Source organism: Papio anubis, chromosome 10, assembly GCF_008728515.1.
Source record: "Papio anubis isolate 15944 chromosome 10, Panubis1.0, whole genome shotgun sequence".
Classification (NCBI taxonomy): Eukaryota; Metazoa; Chordata; class Mammalia; order Primates; family Cercopithecidae; genus Papio; species Papio anubis.
The window spans coordinates 89,025,900-89,041,607 of NC_044985.1; the positions used below are offsets into that span (position 1 = coordinate 89,025,900).

At 37.7% G+C, this 15,708-nt stretch overlaps 1 protein-coding gene across 15 annotated transcripts in view; it reads left to right on the forward strand.

Annotated features, from left to right (window-relative positions):
• PARD3B (par-3 family cell polarity regulator beta) overlaps positions 1–15,708 on the forward strand; it is a 1,095,492-nt gene that overhangs the window by 589,221 nt on the left and 490,563 nt on the right. For all 15 annotated transcript variants that reach the window (XR_002516428.2, XR_002516429.2, XR_002516430.2 and 12 more), the window contains 3 exons: positions 1,329–1,687; positions 4,049–4,188; positions 5,331–5,459. Coding sequence is in view for 12 of the 15 variants with exons in the window: in XM_021924389.2 (XP_021780081.1) it covers positions 1,329–1,687; positions 4,049–4,188; positions 5,331–5,459 (628 nt within the window). In the remaining 3 variants the exon portion in view is untranslated. The remainder of the gene's footprint in view (positions 1–1,328; positions 1,688–4,048; positions 4,189–5,330; positions 5,460–15,708) is intronic.

The following is a 15,708-nucleotide window of genomic DNA, read 5'->3' on the forward strand; positions in this document are numbered from 1 at the left end:
TGGAAAGTGAGACTCATAAAAATTTTGTATAGAGTTAGTATGGAGTAGAAACTGATTCCTATGCTAGCAAAAATAACAGGGGAACTGACCACAGGAGTTAGGTGGCCTATGGGAAATCTTCCTTCTCCTCTAACAATTTGCGGAATTAAGCACTTCAGAAAGGGGGTTACGGGATAGAGTTTGAGGAATCAGATTGCAGTCGGGGTTATGATTAGTTATTATGTGCTATGGCTGCTAGGAACAGAGACCTGAAATAAGAGTAGCTGAAACAAGATTAACATTAATTTTTCCTAACAACAAGCAAGCGTGGAAGAGGGCACTCGCACTCCATAGTTACTGCGGCAGCTGCACAGCCATCAGCGGGTCAGGCGGCTTCCGTTTTCTGCTTTCATCTTGCCATGTGGCTACTATCGTTCAGTGGAAAAATGGGCACAAGATGGCTGCTGAGTTGCCTCAGGCACCTCTGAGTTTCAGGAAATAAGGAAGAGAAACAGGAGAACAATGAAAGTTTTTATCTCTCTACTGAATCAGCCTCTTCTAAAGAGCTTTCCTTTAATGCCTTCATTTATATCTTCTGGGCAAGAAAGACTGGGAAAAGTAGTCATTTGAACTGGGCACAGGGCATCTAGAGGCATGAGGAAGAAGGGGAGAAAATGTTATAAGAAGTTTGAGGAAGAACACAAAGTGCTAAGTCATAAAAGTGGAAAACATAGTTGCTCTATGTGAGACTAACAGGAAGGGTGCATGTTGGATTGAGATTCCACTGAGACATTTAGGCACAGGCAAGGCACCTGCCAAAATGTCTCCATGAGCAAACATGGGTGTCAAACTTGAACTTGTGTAACACAACCCATGTTAGAAAAGATCTGTACTTTAGAAGGATGTCCTAAAAGAAACCTAACTAATGATCTGGTCCAAAATATCAAATTATTTTGTTTTTTATATTCACTGTGGTAATCACTTCTGGTTAGATTTTCATCTTTAGAAATGTGTAAAAGCTGTGGGTCATTGGACAAATTATTTCATCTCTCTGAGCCTCAACTTCCATGTCTGTGAAATGAAAGCTAGTTATACTTACCTAACATGCTTGTTAAATTAGAGAAGGATGCATGGTAATAATGCATGTATAACTCGGTGCAGGGGCACTGAGTGGGCAAGTAGTAAGTGGTAACTAGTATGTAGTTGGCAAGGTCATTCTGTTAGGAATATTGATCATGTCTCCTATGATTATCCACTGTGTTGCTCTTGGTTGCCATCCTGCTGGGGTATTTTAGAAGATGCTGCACCTCAAAGCAGGGTCATCATACATTTATCAACTCTCTTTCCAGGGCTCAGGATGTCTTCCGACAGGCAATGAAATCCCCAAGCGTGCTCCTCCACGTGCTTCCTCCGCAAAACCGTGAACAGTATGAAAAATCAGTCATTGGACCTCTTAACATTTTTGGTAACAATGATGGCGTTTTGAAAACCAAAGCGCTGCCTCCTGTCCATGGAAAATCGGGACTAAAGACAGCAAATCTCACAGGAGCCGAAAGTCCTGAAACAGATGCATCAACTTGCCTGCAACAAAACAAGAGTCCGCGAGTACCAAGGCTAGGAGGAAAACCATCCTCTCCCTCACTCTCCCCTCTCATGGGATTTGGCAGCAAGAAAAATGCAAAGAAAATTAAGATTGACCTAAAGAAAGGTAATTATTAAATTATGCCTAATAGCATTCTATTATTGTAACATGTAAAATTGGTTAAGAGAAATGCATTAAGGCTAATTTAGTTAATTCTCCCTTCATTTAATTGTATCAAAGAATAGATTTCAGTGTATACTTAGGTAACTTAAATTTCTTGAAATTGTACTTTTTTATTCTTTTCTTCAGAGCTTATAGATTATTTTAAAGAGGAAAATAATAAAGACATTTTGGGGAGTGGAAAGAATCATTGCAAACCTGATATCAACAGAGCAATATTGTATTACAACTTAACACTAAATAGGCACGAAAATTCAGTTGTCCCTTTTCTGAGCACGATTAGTGATTCTTGAAGCATCCTTTAGGCCATGTCCAAAAAGCGTATTGTTTTTCTAAGACAGTCTTATAACAACAAATTTTACTCCTCAGAAAGCAAATAGGTAATGTTTACTAATTTCTCTGATTCAACATCGCAAACATTTATTTAAAACATACCTAATTTCAAAAGCATGTACAATCTTTCCTTTATTCATCTTTTTCAACTTTTCTATCCATTTGAAGCACAGATCAGTGAGAAGAGATCATGTGTGTACATGCATATTTATGCAGTATTATACACACATACATAAGCATTCATGCGCTTCTGTGCTTTTGTTCATTTTGTAACCTCTGCTTGATATTCCCTTCCCCCATTGCAACCTTCTGAAATTCTGTGTTTTTCAGGACAATTCAAAAGAAACCAAGATCTTATAGATTCTTGTCTGAATTAATAGAGAATTTATGGTCACAAGGTAGTTTTAGAAAAACTATAAAAGTCTTTCGGAAACAAATAATGTATCTTTAATTAGGATATGAAAACAATTCTGGAAAGATTCTCTGATCAAAACTTCATTCACCTATAAGAATTCTATTCTGGGAATAAAATGCATTGACTAGTACATATAAAAATACTTCAGTGTACTTATCAATCAGTTTTTTTATTTAAATGCCTCAGTTGTATTTTTTGTTCAAATGATCCAGCTATGTGGAAGACACAGATTTGGGTGCTTTGGGTATAGAAAAATGAATCAGACACAGAATCACCTTAAAAATGTATTACAAAGCCTTGAATGCAAAAATGAAAGATACGACGTCACATCTGTACTTTAGCAAGATTAATCTGACAGCAAAAAGATACACTGAAGACAAGGCCAAACAACAAAGGTTAAGTAAAGGGTGCATTGCATCTGTCTAAAGGTGGAAACATACTAGGCATGCCTTAATAAATGACTGGTTGTAGGAAGGAAAAAAGAGAAGAATTACAGTGATTGCTGAAGTTTTTCAGCCAGATCAAGTTGCATAATGGAGATGTCATTGCTAGAAATTAGAATTTTAAGTAGATGAGGATATTTGAAAAGGTCAGAATCTGGATTGGAGAGGGAGGTACGTAGTGAAGTTTGAAATGTGCATGATGACTTCTAGGAAGCTGACATCAGAAACAGACATTACAGCCATAAAGATGTAGGTCTGTTTCACTGGAAGATATATTTGGATGCAGGAGCTGGCCAAGGCAGGGAGTCTAGGGGACAAATTGGTCCAGGACAGATCCTTGGGGAACATCTATGGCTTCATGGCAGGATAATGGCTAAGATTTAGAGAGAATGATGGATGTGATGTGATCAAAGATAGGAAAATAATCAGAAAATAAAGACATGAAAACCAAAGAGAGAGTCAATTTCAAGAAAATGGTGGGAATCATCAAAGCTAGACCAATGGAGATGGTCATGGGTAGCTCACTGGTGATGGAAGCTGGAAGAAGGAGTAAGATGGAAGTAAGGATCCTTCAGGGTAGAGAAATCTGAGCATACCTTTAGACTGAGTAAAAAATACATGAGAAGGGAGAAATTGGAGATGCAAGAGGACAGGACAGGAGCAGCAAGATGCTTGCTGACCAGACAGTGGGATGCAGCAGTACGGGGAATTGAGCCACAAGTAGAGGGCTCAGCCACAGGTTGTCCAGCTCATTTAAGAGGCTAACAGAACTTAAGTCAAATGGCCTTTTGCTTCTCAGAAAGTATGAAGTCAGGTTATGGTTTATTGAGAAATCAATCTCCTGGGCATCTGGATAACATGTGCATTTCTTCTAGAACCTGAATAAGCCAAAGTGTTACACATCTGGATTGGGCCCTAAGTTCACTTTGATACCGTCATGGCCTGTCAGGAACTATAATCTGCATTTGAAACCCAAATAACTGAAGCATATTTAAAATGTCTCAGAATGTAAATATTTTGCTGATTCTGTATTAGTCTAAATTAGGTAGATCTTACTGTAAAATTGAATATAATATTACTCAGATGACTATACATTTTCCTGTTCTTATACGCTAGGCCCTGAAGGACTTGGTTTCACTGTGGTTACCAGAGACTCTTCCATACATGGTCCTGGTCCCATTTTTGTAAAAAACATTTTACCAAAGGGAGCAGCAATAAAAGATGGCCGCCTACAATCAGGGGACAGAATTTTGGAGGTAAGAATTGGAATTAATAGTTGTATGAAAATATTTCTTGGCATTTAAATAATGCCATTTAATTGCATTGAAATATATGTAAATATATTAATATTTTTATTTTGAGCCTAATATATATTAAAAATTATTACTTATAGACAAGATAAGAACTTTAAGTATAGAACTGGTTAATGAGGAGTCTAACTTTGTAAATCCCTAGTAAGGTCAGTGATATGGAGCCAAATGATAATGAAAACCATTTCTGATCTTACCTCTCTTACTTCTACCTCTTAGGTCCCTGTGAAATTTGGATTGAATCTAAGAATTCAACATGTGTTCATTTAGGGCTGAAAAGTTAAAAAGTCTTTATAATAGTCTTTTCAAACTTGGCCAGGACAAGCCAGAGTATCTCAGGTCATTCTGTGCTTTGTCCGTATCTCTATCATCTGTGCTAGGATAGCAATGAAAACAGCTGTAAGGGATTTTGCAGAGAGATATGTTTGGGATACCAAAAGCAAGAGGGTGGCTGTTTGTTTTCATTTATTTTTGTCTGAGGACATTATTGTCTTGATAATTATATATTGTCCATTTACCTTTGAAGCAATCATCTTCATTAGAAGCAACACTTTTGCTTTTCATATTGTTCTAGATCATGAAAGAAGATGCACCAAATGACTAATGTAGCTCCAAATTAGAATTTCCAGTAATCTATGATAATCTGGTGACTATAATTTTCTAAATACATTTAAAAACTGCAGGATTCTATCGCTAGATTCGTATTTGCAGAGAAATTTACCTTGTGATCATGGTTCGCTCTGCTTGTTGAATTAGGCAGAAAATGGCACTAAGTAAGCCTTTGAAATCTGCCTTCTACCTTAAGCAGAATCATTTTCTGGTATCTATCAGTCCAGTTTCCCCACATAAAAATCTGATGTCTTAGGAAAAACTGCTGATATTAATTACTGATTCTGAGTTCATCCAGCATCATAATGATGATGCATTATGGGAAACATTGTTGGTTTTTGCCCACGTATTTAGTCTTTATCTTTTCAGAGCTTCCTCAAGTATGGGAGCCCATTTGCTTCTTGTTTTCAAAACTATGTAGTGTAGAAGGAGATAACAAGTACTGTGATTGTGGCTGCTTATATGATTTTATTCATTAGGTAAATGGGAGAGATGTCACCGGAAGAACCCAGGAAGAGCTTGTGGCCATGCTCAGGAGCACCAAGCAGGGGGAGACAGCATCGCTGGTCATTGCCCGCCAAGAAGGACATTTTCTGCCCCGAGAGTTGGTAATGTTCAGATCTCAATCTCACTGAATTTTTAATGCCAAGCTTAATACACTCAATGAACTCATTATAGCTGAGAAACGAGTTCTAAGTCACAGACTTCATTCATAACCAAAGTTGAATCACACTCAGGGTATTTTACCCCATTTGGGGTATCACACTTTTAGGACATTGACACAGCCAGTGGGTATATGTAAGCAGTGCTTCCAGGGCACAGATTCAAACACCTTCAGCAATAAGCAATGATCCAACAGTATGCCACTAATTCAATAAAATATATATTGAATATGTGATGTGTGCTAAGCCCTAGGCAAAACACAGTCAGCAAAATAATTTGTGGACCTACTTTAATGAAGTTTACAGTCTAACAGGAAATAAAAAGATAGCCAGGTGTTCAAAATGGCGATGAAGATTATGAAGGGAAGATGCAGAGTGCCATGATAACATAAAACAAGGGTATTTAACCTATTCTTGAGGGCTGGGATTGACATCTTGAGAAAGATGAGTTCAAAAGCCTTATTAAAAATGTATACTCTTAGACCTAGTAACTAGACTTCAAGTAATCTGTCCTAAACTGATGATCAAAGATGTGGAAAAAATTCATGTACATTGATTTTTTCCCCTAAAGTCCTATCTATTGTAGTGATATATTGGGTCCTGTATAACCATAAGGCATTGGTTAGATAAATAACTAGATAGCTTGCCAGTGAAATATAGAAGTACTTAAAATGGTTTCTGTAAAAAATTGATGATAGCATGAGAAATGTTCATAATCGAATACTTTATTTAAAAGTAGGATATAAAATTATGTGTGCAGTATCATCAAATTACATTTTAAAACTTGTTAACAACTAGAAGAAGATACATCTGGGATATCAGTTATGAGAGGTTTTCATTTTCTTTTTTTACAATAAATACATATTATTTATTTTATTGAAATTGTGCTTTTAAGAAGGCTATAGAAAATTCAAAAGGGGGCCAGGTGCAGTGGCTCACACCTGTAATCCCAGCACTTTGGGAGGTCGAGACAGGTGGATCACCTGAGGTCAGGAGTTCGAAACCTGACCAATATGGTGAAACCCCATCTCTACTAAAAAATACAAAAAGTAGCCGGGCACGGTGGCATGTGCCTGTAGTCCCAGCTACTTAGGAGAATCACTTGAACCTGGGAAGCAGAGGTTGCAGTGAGCCAAGATTGCGCCAGTGCACTCCAGCCTGGGCAACAGAACAAGACTCTGTCTCAAAAAAAAAAAAAGAAAGAAAATTCAAAAGGGATTTTATAGCTAATAACAAATAGAAACAAATGTGATAAAAGGACTCGTATTTATTCCTTGTTATGTCCTTTGAATCTGTGTAAGAATTGACAAAGGCACATGTAGGTTCCCAGAGTTAGGTTATCAGAACAGTAAGGATTAGTTGACAGAACTGATGATATTTCACTTGAAGAAGAAAAATATTAGGAGACAGGACAATTATTATCAGATATGTAAAGAGTTATTGTATGGATTGGAAGGTAGACCTAATCTGTTTCTTCAGACAGTCTGTACCCATTAATCAACGTATGCATTAACTCAACCACTTACTAAGCATCTGCTGTGTACAAAGTTGGAGGTTCTGCGGATACAAAAATAGTTAAGACTCACTCCCTGCCCTCATTGAGCTTGTTCCAAAACAAATGGTTGGAAGAGGATAATGTTATGAGAACTTTAATGGACCTGTCCAAGAAGGAAATGGGTTAGATAGAATATTTAAACAGAGCTTGCCTCGCCAACTGTCTAAGATGCTCTAGAAAAAGTTTCCTGATTGAGGTTAAATAAGACTACACAAGCTCTAAGTTGTCTCTCTGATCCTACCGTTCTGTTACATATATTTATATTTATGTTTGAGTCTACAACCTTGTCAAATCACCTGTCTTATATATTAATGCTCCTTAATACCTGCCAAAAGGATCACTTACCTCCAAGTTTCCTTGGCATGGAATTTTCTTTCTCCCTTTCCTTCTCTTTCCCATCATCTTACCCATTTTTTCCCTTTCCTTATTGTATACTCTGGGGAGATCCGTAATAAAATAGGGAAAATAAGAAAAAAAAAGTCATCAGAGTCATGCAGATACAGTCCCCAATTCCATTCCTCTACTTGACTCCTCCATACCCAACCGTTTGAAAGGTAGAATCCTGAATGTCTGTCTCATCTCCTCATACTTACTAGAGAAATTATGCAGAAACTTGGAGTCTGGATTTTTTTTTTTTCTAAAATACAGATGGATTTTTCTTTCAATCTGTTATTTATCCAAAGACCTCGATCTTTCTCTACAAGGGTCAAAGTGAAAAGAAACAATAAAAAAGGGGGCAGTGTGTGTATGCACAGCAAGAAGCCCTTTCATTTCTTGTCTGATATTTAGGTTGCTAGAAATAAAAACTCTCCAAAATTCTCAGTGGAACTATGTGCTTGTTTCTGAGATAGGAGAGCAAAGAAAGAAGTTTTGACTGTGTATTCCATTGAACTGTAGTCCTGAAAGAAATAAAACCCTGCATAAAAACAGAAATATTTCAGCCAGCCCCTTAGCATGCAGAAGAACCCAACAATAGAACTCCAACTGGGAACTTAAACCCTTGAGCCTGCAGTTTCTGTCTAGTAGTTCCTTATACCCTTCTCCCATATGACCTCTAGAATTTTTAACCCCACAGTTAATACCTTCTTCCTAGAAGCTTTGCCCCTCCCCCAGGTAAGGGATGCTGATTTATCCCAGTTTAAAACTCTGAATTCATTCCCCATCAAAGACAATTACATCTTACGTTAGCAACTGGAATAACATTTAACATGGTCTCTGGAGTTCAAATCCCAGAATTCAACTTCTGTATCTACCACTTACTAGCTGTGTGATGTAGATCAGTTTGGAACATGACTCAGAGGCTGTTTCCTCATCTGTATTGTGAGAATTGTTGTGAAGATTAAATGAGATAATACAGACAAAGCTCGTAGCATAGTTTCTGACTAATCGTAAGTTCTGAAAATATGCTAGCTATAATTTTTTTTCTAATAAAAGACCACTTCTGTAGTAGTGTAAATACAATTCTATACTCTAGATATATTACAGGGTAGATAGATTTGTGCAGGCTTGCCTGGAATTAACCACTATTTTTGAACAATGATTGTTTTATTTTTTATTATTTCATAATGTATTCTGGGATCCAAAATACTGAATTACAAGCATTTTTATAACCAATCAAATTGATAAGGGAGGCAGCTGTATGTATTATTTTACTCTCATTTAATGGAATTTAGTGAAATTTGATTTCTATCCCAGAATGACATAGGCCAAGTCCACCAGGGAGCGTATTGAGTTAACTGTGCAACTGTGAGATTATGAGTGCAAGCAAATTATTTCTTCTCATTGTTTCTAGTTCTATACTAAATTTAGAGGGTATATGCTTAATATTCATTCCTTTAGAACTTTCTAGCAAATATCTAGACTCTCAAATATAGTTGACAGTCAACCATCCAAATAATGTGGAATTTTCTTTATCACGATAGCAAAGCAAGGGCCTTTGAGGTGTATAAGCACCCAAGTCGTGTGGACCCACAGTCTTCGTATTGAAGAAATAAGGAAAGGCACTCTTTTTCCAGCCCAAATCCCTGCCTCGAATGCCAAGAGGCAAGAACCTTGCAGGAAGTTTAAAGAGATGTGATGTTTGGCACGTGCTGGGCTATTTCAGTGGGAATTACTTCATAGTGTGGCATGCACTGGCCTGTTTGAAAGGGCAAAATAAAGAAGTGTGTTATGTGACACATCTTTGTGTTTTCCTTTCAAAAACTTCAAGATGATATCACTTTGGTCTCTTCTTCCTTATCATGATTGATGTACACACTTGACTTTCCATTGAAAATCTGGCAGGATGAAGGAAGGACAGCACTTCCTACTTTTGTCTTGTTCTATCTCCTTTGAGGAAAACAAACTGTGTTTATTGTTTTCCTGTTCTAAGAAACTGTCCTCTTTTGTTAAGCATTGCTGTTCTGCGAGCTCTGTACCTTCTTAACAGCACTGCCCTGCCTAGTTTCTGACACTTCAGTCTTCCTTACTTCCTTGTTCTCGTTAGCTTCTTGTAAAGTCTTAAAACTTAAGCTAAGGGAGCGTGTGGTCAGCAGTTAATCAGGAAGTCCCAATATAGAATCGTCTCTTGGATGTGACTCTGTCATTCCAAAGACCATGGTATCCATTTCCTGGTCATTTCGCCTGACCTGCCACCTAAAAGAACTGTGCTGAACTCCTACATTCTAGTTTGTGTCGTTCTTCCTGAGCAATTGATTAACATCACAAGTTTAACAACACATTCAGCCAACCTTCTTTCCATCTGGGGCAGACAGGGTTGAAAATCAAGTGAGAAGAATTTATATAATAACATTACAACTATTTAGCTGTTTCTAGTATCTTTACCAAAAGAATGGTGTTTCAAAGGTAATCTTTCCAGAATCCCATTCTGAAAGATCCTTTGGTGTCCTCACCCCCTGACTGGGTGAGAGTTTACTGAAGAGGTGTTCACATAAGGAACATTTTTGCAGAAGGTGCTTTGAGAATAGTTTTGGTAATAGATTTAGAATCTGAAGGCTAAACTGCTCTGTCTGTGTCTACACTTGAAATGAAAACTATGCTAGTTAATCAGTTGGTGGTTTGGTCAGTTCTGTAAGAGATGTGATCTACAAGTTCTTTTCTATCTCTGATACCTGAAGTTCTTTCTTATGCTAAATGTCAGATAAAACCATATTTCCACTTAAGAAAGCTCCTGAAAAACTGAAGTTTTTCTGTTAATTTCATGGCTTCATTTCTTTAAGAGCTAGAGAGAGAAGGAGAAAGTTATTCTCTATGTATGTGTGTATACATGTGCATGTATGTGCATGCCTTCTTTTTTTATTGGGTAGAAAGGAAGATTCTGTCCTTTCTTTGTTAACTTCTTTAACATTTCATTTTCTGACCTGCTGCCTTATTTCTAAATCATCCTGAAAATCACAGCAACCCGTGGTGGGTAAAATGTGCTAAAAAAATTTCAAATGTATTTATAATTTCTACCTGCCAAATTTGCCTGCTATTTGATATTTGATGCTGGCCTCTGCAAGTGAGATTAACTACACTTCAAGCAAGCAAGTTTCTCCTGCCTGGTATGATTGAAACCCAAAAGTTAGCCATGTTTGTCATGCTGCTTTGACCTTCACTTAGGAATATTGCTTTTGCTGAGAAAAAATGATGCACACGCATGTGGAGCCCTCCTTAACAGTTGCTGAGCTTAGTGTAGTCCAACACTGTTGTAGCTACCTGTCCCTGCGACTACCTTAGCATGCGAGATGTAGTCCAACGTCTTCATGGTTTGAAATGTCAAATTATTTAGCATCATAAATTATAGAATTTTGGTTTGAAATCTTAGATGAACCTCATTTAACTGATATATTATTTCATTCCCTTTGGCTATTTGATTCAAATGATTCCATGCTTAATTAACTGAGATACTTAAGGAAGAATGAATATTATAGCAGTTATTTGTGGATAAGTAGCAGAAATTGAAAGATAATTTCAAAATGACTTTTCTACCTAAACTAATGTGCATGAGATATGTTTTGGAATTTAAATAATTATGCAAAATCCAAAGTGCCTTGCTATATTTTATGTATTCTCCAAGTAACACAGTTCATGTCTTATGATGAAGTCCTTGTTAAGATAGAGTTTCTATTTCAGCTTTTCCCTACAATAATTTCCATTTTCTTCTTACGGCATTTTCTTTCAACCAGTATGTACTGAATCTTAGTCAAGGCTCTGCAACGTGAACTTCCAGAGATGAAGCTAGAAGCTTTATCTGAAGATGTGTCTTGTCTTCAAGGAGCTTCTAGCCCATAAAGAAAAGAAGAGTGCTAAGTGGATCAAATGAGCAAATAAATTGTTATGGGGATTCAAAGGATGTCAGGAACCAAGAAAACCTTCAAGAACATGACAGCATTTGAAAAAGAGACTTGAGAATTGAATAGAATTTCAAGATACAGAGCCACATGGGCAAAAGAAATACTCTCTTCAGTTACTCAGAGATTAGAAAGTACAAAAGTACAAGAAGACAGTAAGCAGCCCAGTTTGACAGATTACTGAGCAGGAGACTAACATAAGAAGTAGTGCTATTTTGAATACATTTGGAGGGACAAAGAGATGTTAGGATATCTATTAAGAGCTTATTGTAATTCACTAGAGGGTACCAGTAAGGAGCTTGGGACCTGGAATCAGTCATACCTGGGTTGAGCGTTTTTCTATCACTTATTGATTAAATGGCCTTGATGAAGTTATCTCCCTGAGCCTCCATTCCTCATCCATAACGTGGGGACTAGACTAGTGTCTACCCAAGAGACTAGTTGTTAGAATTAAATGAGATGCATGTAAAATGCTTACAATGGGGCAGAGAGAATGGGATTTAACAAATGCTCCTTGTTATTATAACCATTGCTTATTTGAATGAGAGATATTAAATGCACAGATTAGGTTTTCCCACCTGTTAAGAATGGAGAGAAGAAAATTGAGGTAGAAAATTTTGGTTTTGGCAACTGGTAGATGTGGCAGTGAAGGAGTGAGAAATATCAATAATTCCAAAGTTTTGAGTTTGGATGTGTTGTGATATCATTACTGGTTGGCAGGAGAAAACAACTATTATTATCCTAGAGTTGTATGACTTTCATGAATCCCAAGCTGTTTTATGGGCCAGTGAGCCTCGGCATTTTTCTTCCACTACTCTCTACTCTCATTCCAAACTCTTCATCTTTGAAAGGGAGGACACTCCTCTCCTCTTTTTTACCTCAAAACTCCTTAAGATATCTACCTATAGGTCATTTGCTTAGGCAAAGCTTCCTTGAGCCCCCAGGTCTAGTTTATGGAACTTTACTTAGTTTTCCATCCATATTAAGGGTACACCTTAGCATGCCCCCGAATCACACAATATTACAATTTCTCCAGTAGACCTTAAGAACTATAAAGAAATAGTCCTTAAGACGCTACATTCGGGAATCTCATGGTCTGGATGTGAATCCCTGCTTTGCAATTTCATTCAGCCTTTCAGTGCCTCAATTTCCTCATTTGTTCAAAATGAGGATAAAAGCAACACCTACCGTGTAGGGTTGTGTGAGAATTAACTGTGTGCAGCTGCTGACACACAGTGAGTGCCGAATCATATTAATCCTTGTTTTTTCCTGTGCCTAGAGCACAGTGTATGCTCAGTGGATATTTGTTGACTGAATGAATGAAAGCTATGCATTACTAAAGCTGGTGATATGGAAGGCTGGGAAAGGTATTGCTAAATGAGCCGTTACTGCTAATCTGTATCTAGTCTGCATTCAGTATATTATTATCCTGTACAATTCTCTTAAACCAAATTTAAAATATATATGCAGGGATTTTCTCAGATTTCTGAGCAATAGCAATTTCTGATTACAGCTACATGCAACAGTGAGGGTTAGGATAGTTTTTCACATAAATGACAGCTTCAGTGGTTTAAGTTACCATGATGACATTTGCACAATCTAGTTGTACAGTTTACTTGTAAAGACATATGAAAGCCATAAGTATCATGTTATAATTTGAAATGTTAGAAGTATTTTTACAGTATCGTGTTAAAGTATTTTAAATGCTTCAATTTGGGCTGCAATAATTAGAACAATGGTTCTCAGAGTGTGGTCTCAGGCTAGCAGTCTTGGCATCACTTGGGGATTTGGTAAGCATGCAGATTGCCAGGCTCCCTCCACACCTACTGAACCAGAAACTCTGGAGGTGGGCTTAGAAAATCTGTGTTGCAACAAGCCTGCCAGATAATTCTGATGCTCACTCAAGTTTTCATTATAAAGAACATGAAGCCTGTAGGATAACTTAGTGGCTATAATTGACTAGCTTCAGTGATCAAATTTTCAACTTTATGTCTCTTATTCTGTGAAAAATTTCTCGTTCTGGAAAAATATTCTGTGAAAATTTTTAAGCTCATTTGAGTTGTGCCTTTTTGGCCATGTGCCCCTCATTTTGGCAAAGGGCCAGTGCTGAGTACAATGCAGTTACCCAACTCAATTACCCCTGATTCATTTAGGCAAACTCAATTGTACTTGACTTTCTCAGGTCCAACTCGATTGTGCTTTAAAATTTCCACACTCAATTTGATTGTGCTCAAAATTTTTTACGTGCCACCTTGTAACTTGTAGATTCAGACACATATCACAGGAGGTACTTTGCAGAGACTTGGAATATTGGGTTGTTGGTATTTGTTTGCAGTTATACCCATTTCCCTTCTTCCTTTCCTCTTATCACCTCTATTGGAGGCTATAGGGTAAGGTATGTTCCATTGACCCCTTACATGGACAATATTCCAGTGTCTACCCTTCTACTATGGTTGGACTCAAGTTAGAGATTTCACAGCTTCTAGGAAAGTGATGCTTAAACTATCACAAAGCAACTATGCTTAGTTTCCATTTATCTCATTTTAAAGATGAAAGTGAGACATGGAAACATTGCCCCTTATCAGCATTTACATTGTCAAAATCAGAAATATGGCTGGCTGTGGTGGCTCCTGCCTGTAATCCCAGCACTTCGGGAGGCTGAGGTTGGTGGATTGCTTGAACCCAGGAGTTTGAGACCAGGCCGGACAACATGGCGAAACCCCATCTCTACAAAAAAAAAAAACCCAAAAATTAACCAGGCATGGGGGCACACACCTGTAGTCCCAGTTATTTGAGAGGCTGAGGCAGGAGGATCATCTGAGCCCAGAGAGGTAGAGACTGTAGTGAGCCAAGATCACTGCACTCTAGCCTGGGCAACAGAGTGAGACCCTGTCTCAAAAACAAAGTCAGAAATAGCTTTTAAGTAAGACTTCCACCTCACTGAGGTAAACACTGTACCTTCTCTCACTTGTGCAATGTGCTCAGAGACTGGGTCCTTATTTGTGGCCAGCTTTTTGAATGTACTCAATAGCCCACAAGGCCAAGGGATTAATGGTCATTTGCTACTCCCTAGGAAGTACTTATATCTGGAAGAATTCTACTGAACTATTGTCAGCAAAATCTAGTCTTGATAAAATAGATGATGATAAATGCTGTGGTTCAGCATTATTAAAACAGATGGAGGAAGTGCAGGGTGATTTGGCCAGGTCATATGGCTTCCAGGTGTCAGAAAGTACATACTTAATGGCTTTTATCACAGGACGGTTTTTGTTGGAGATTGGAAGGTAGTGGAAGAAGGAGTGTTCTATGCTGTAAAGCTCTCATGATATTTCAGAAAACTGGGGCCTAAATACATTGTCTTGCAAGGTTAGCAGTGAAGAGCTATGAGATTTGGCCTCATTTTCATGGTGCATGACATACGTGTTATTAGTGGCCACTGTGGCTATGATTAGGCTTCTGGAGGCTGGAGAAAAAGAACTTTCTGAATATATATATTTAAACAGCTCAGAAAAAGTCATATGGTAACCAACTACCTACTATATCCTTCTTATTACCCAGTTAGCCAAATGTTACCAGTAATTTAGGCCAGCTATTGATTTGGAGCAAGCTGGATAAGAAGTTTGTTACAAAACTTAGGGTACAACCTCGATTTGCTTAATTGCCTCGATGCCTGTGATCAGTACATTTGTTAGGGTACATTTGGTGTAAGATAAGGAAATGTGTTCATTTTGTAAAGGATACTTAAAGATTAGGGAAAAAAATACTGCCTTAATTGATGGTGGTTGACTTTTCTAGCTGTTATCAAAGTAAATACCACACATGTGAAATTGCCACTACAGTCCATCTCATTTTGAGAGTATAGTTAGAAGTCTGAACATGTTTCATCTGCCTGTTTTTCCAGGAAAATGTGTGATCTTTATCATTAAAGGATATCAGCTTAAGATCACCTTTTTTTTTTTCTTCTTTTTCCTAAGGGCTGATAAAACAGAGATAGACACTTAAATAACAATCTGTTGCCACTTACTCCTTCTCCTGCCCCGTCCCCAAAGATTCTCTGGGCAATGACTTTTAAATATGTTCTCATTATTTTTAATGAGTGTGCAGAACATATGACGCATAATGCAGCAGTAGATAGGTGCCCTTTTACTGAACCTGTCAGATACAATCAAACATCGCAGGGGTTAAGATGCATTTTTCTTTAAGATATTATAATTATTTAAATTAAGATGTTCAAGTACACATCACATACGAGTCAATTCTTGCTGCTGCCTAAATGAAGCCCCACCACAGTCGCAGCTCACTCTTTAAA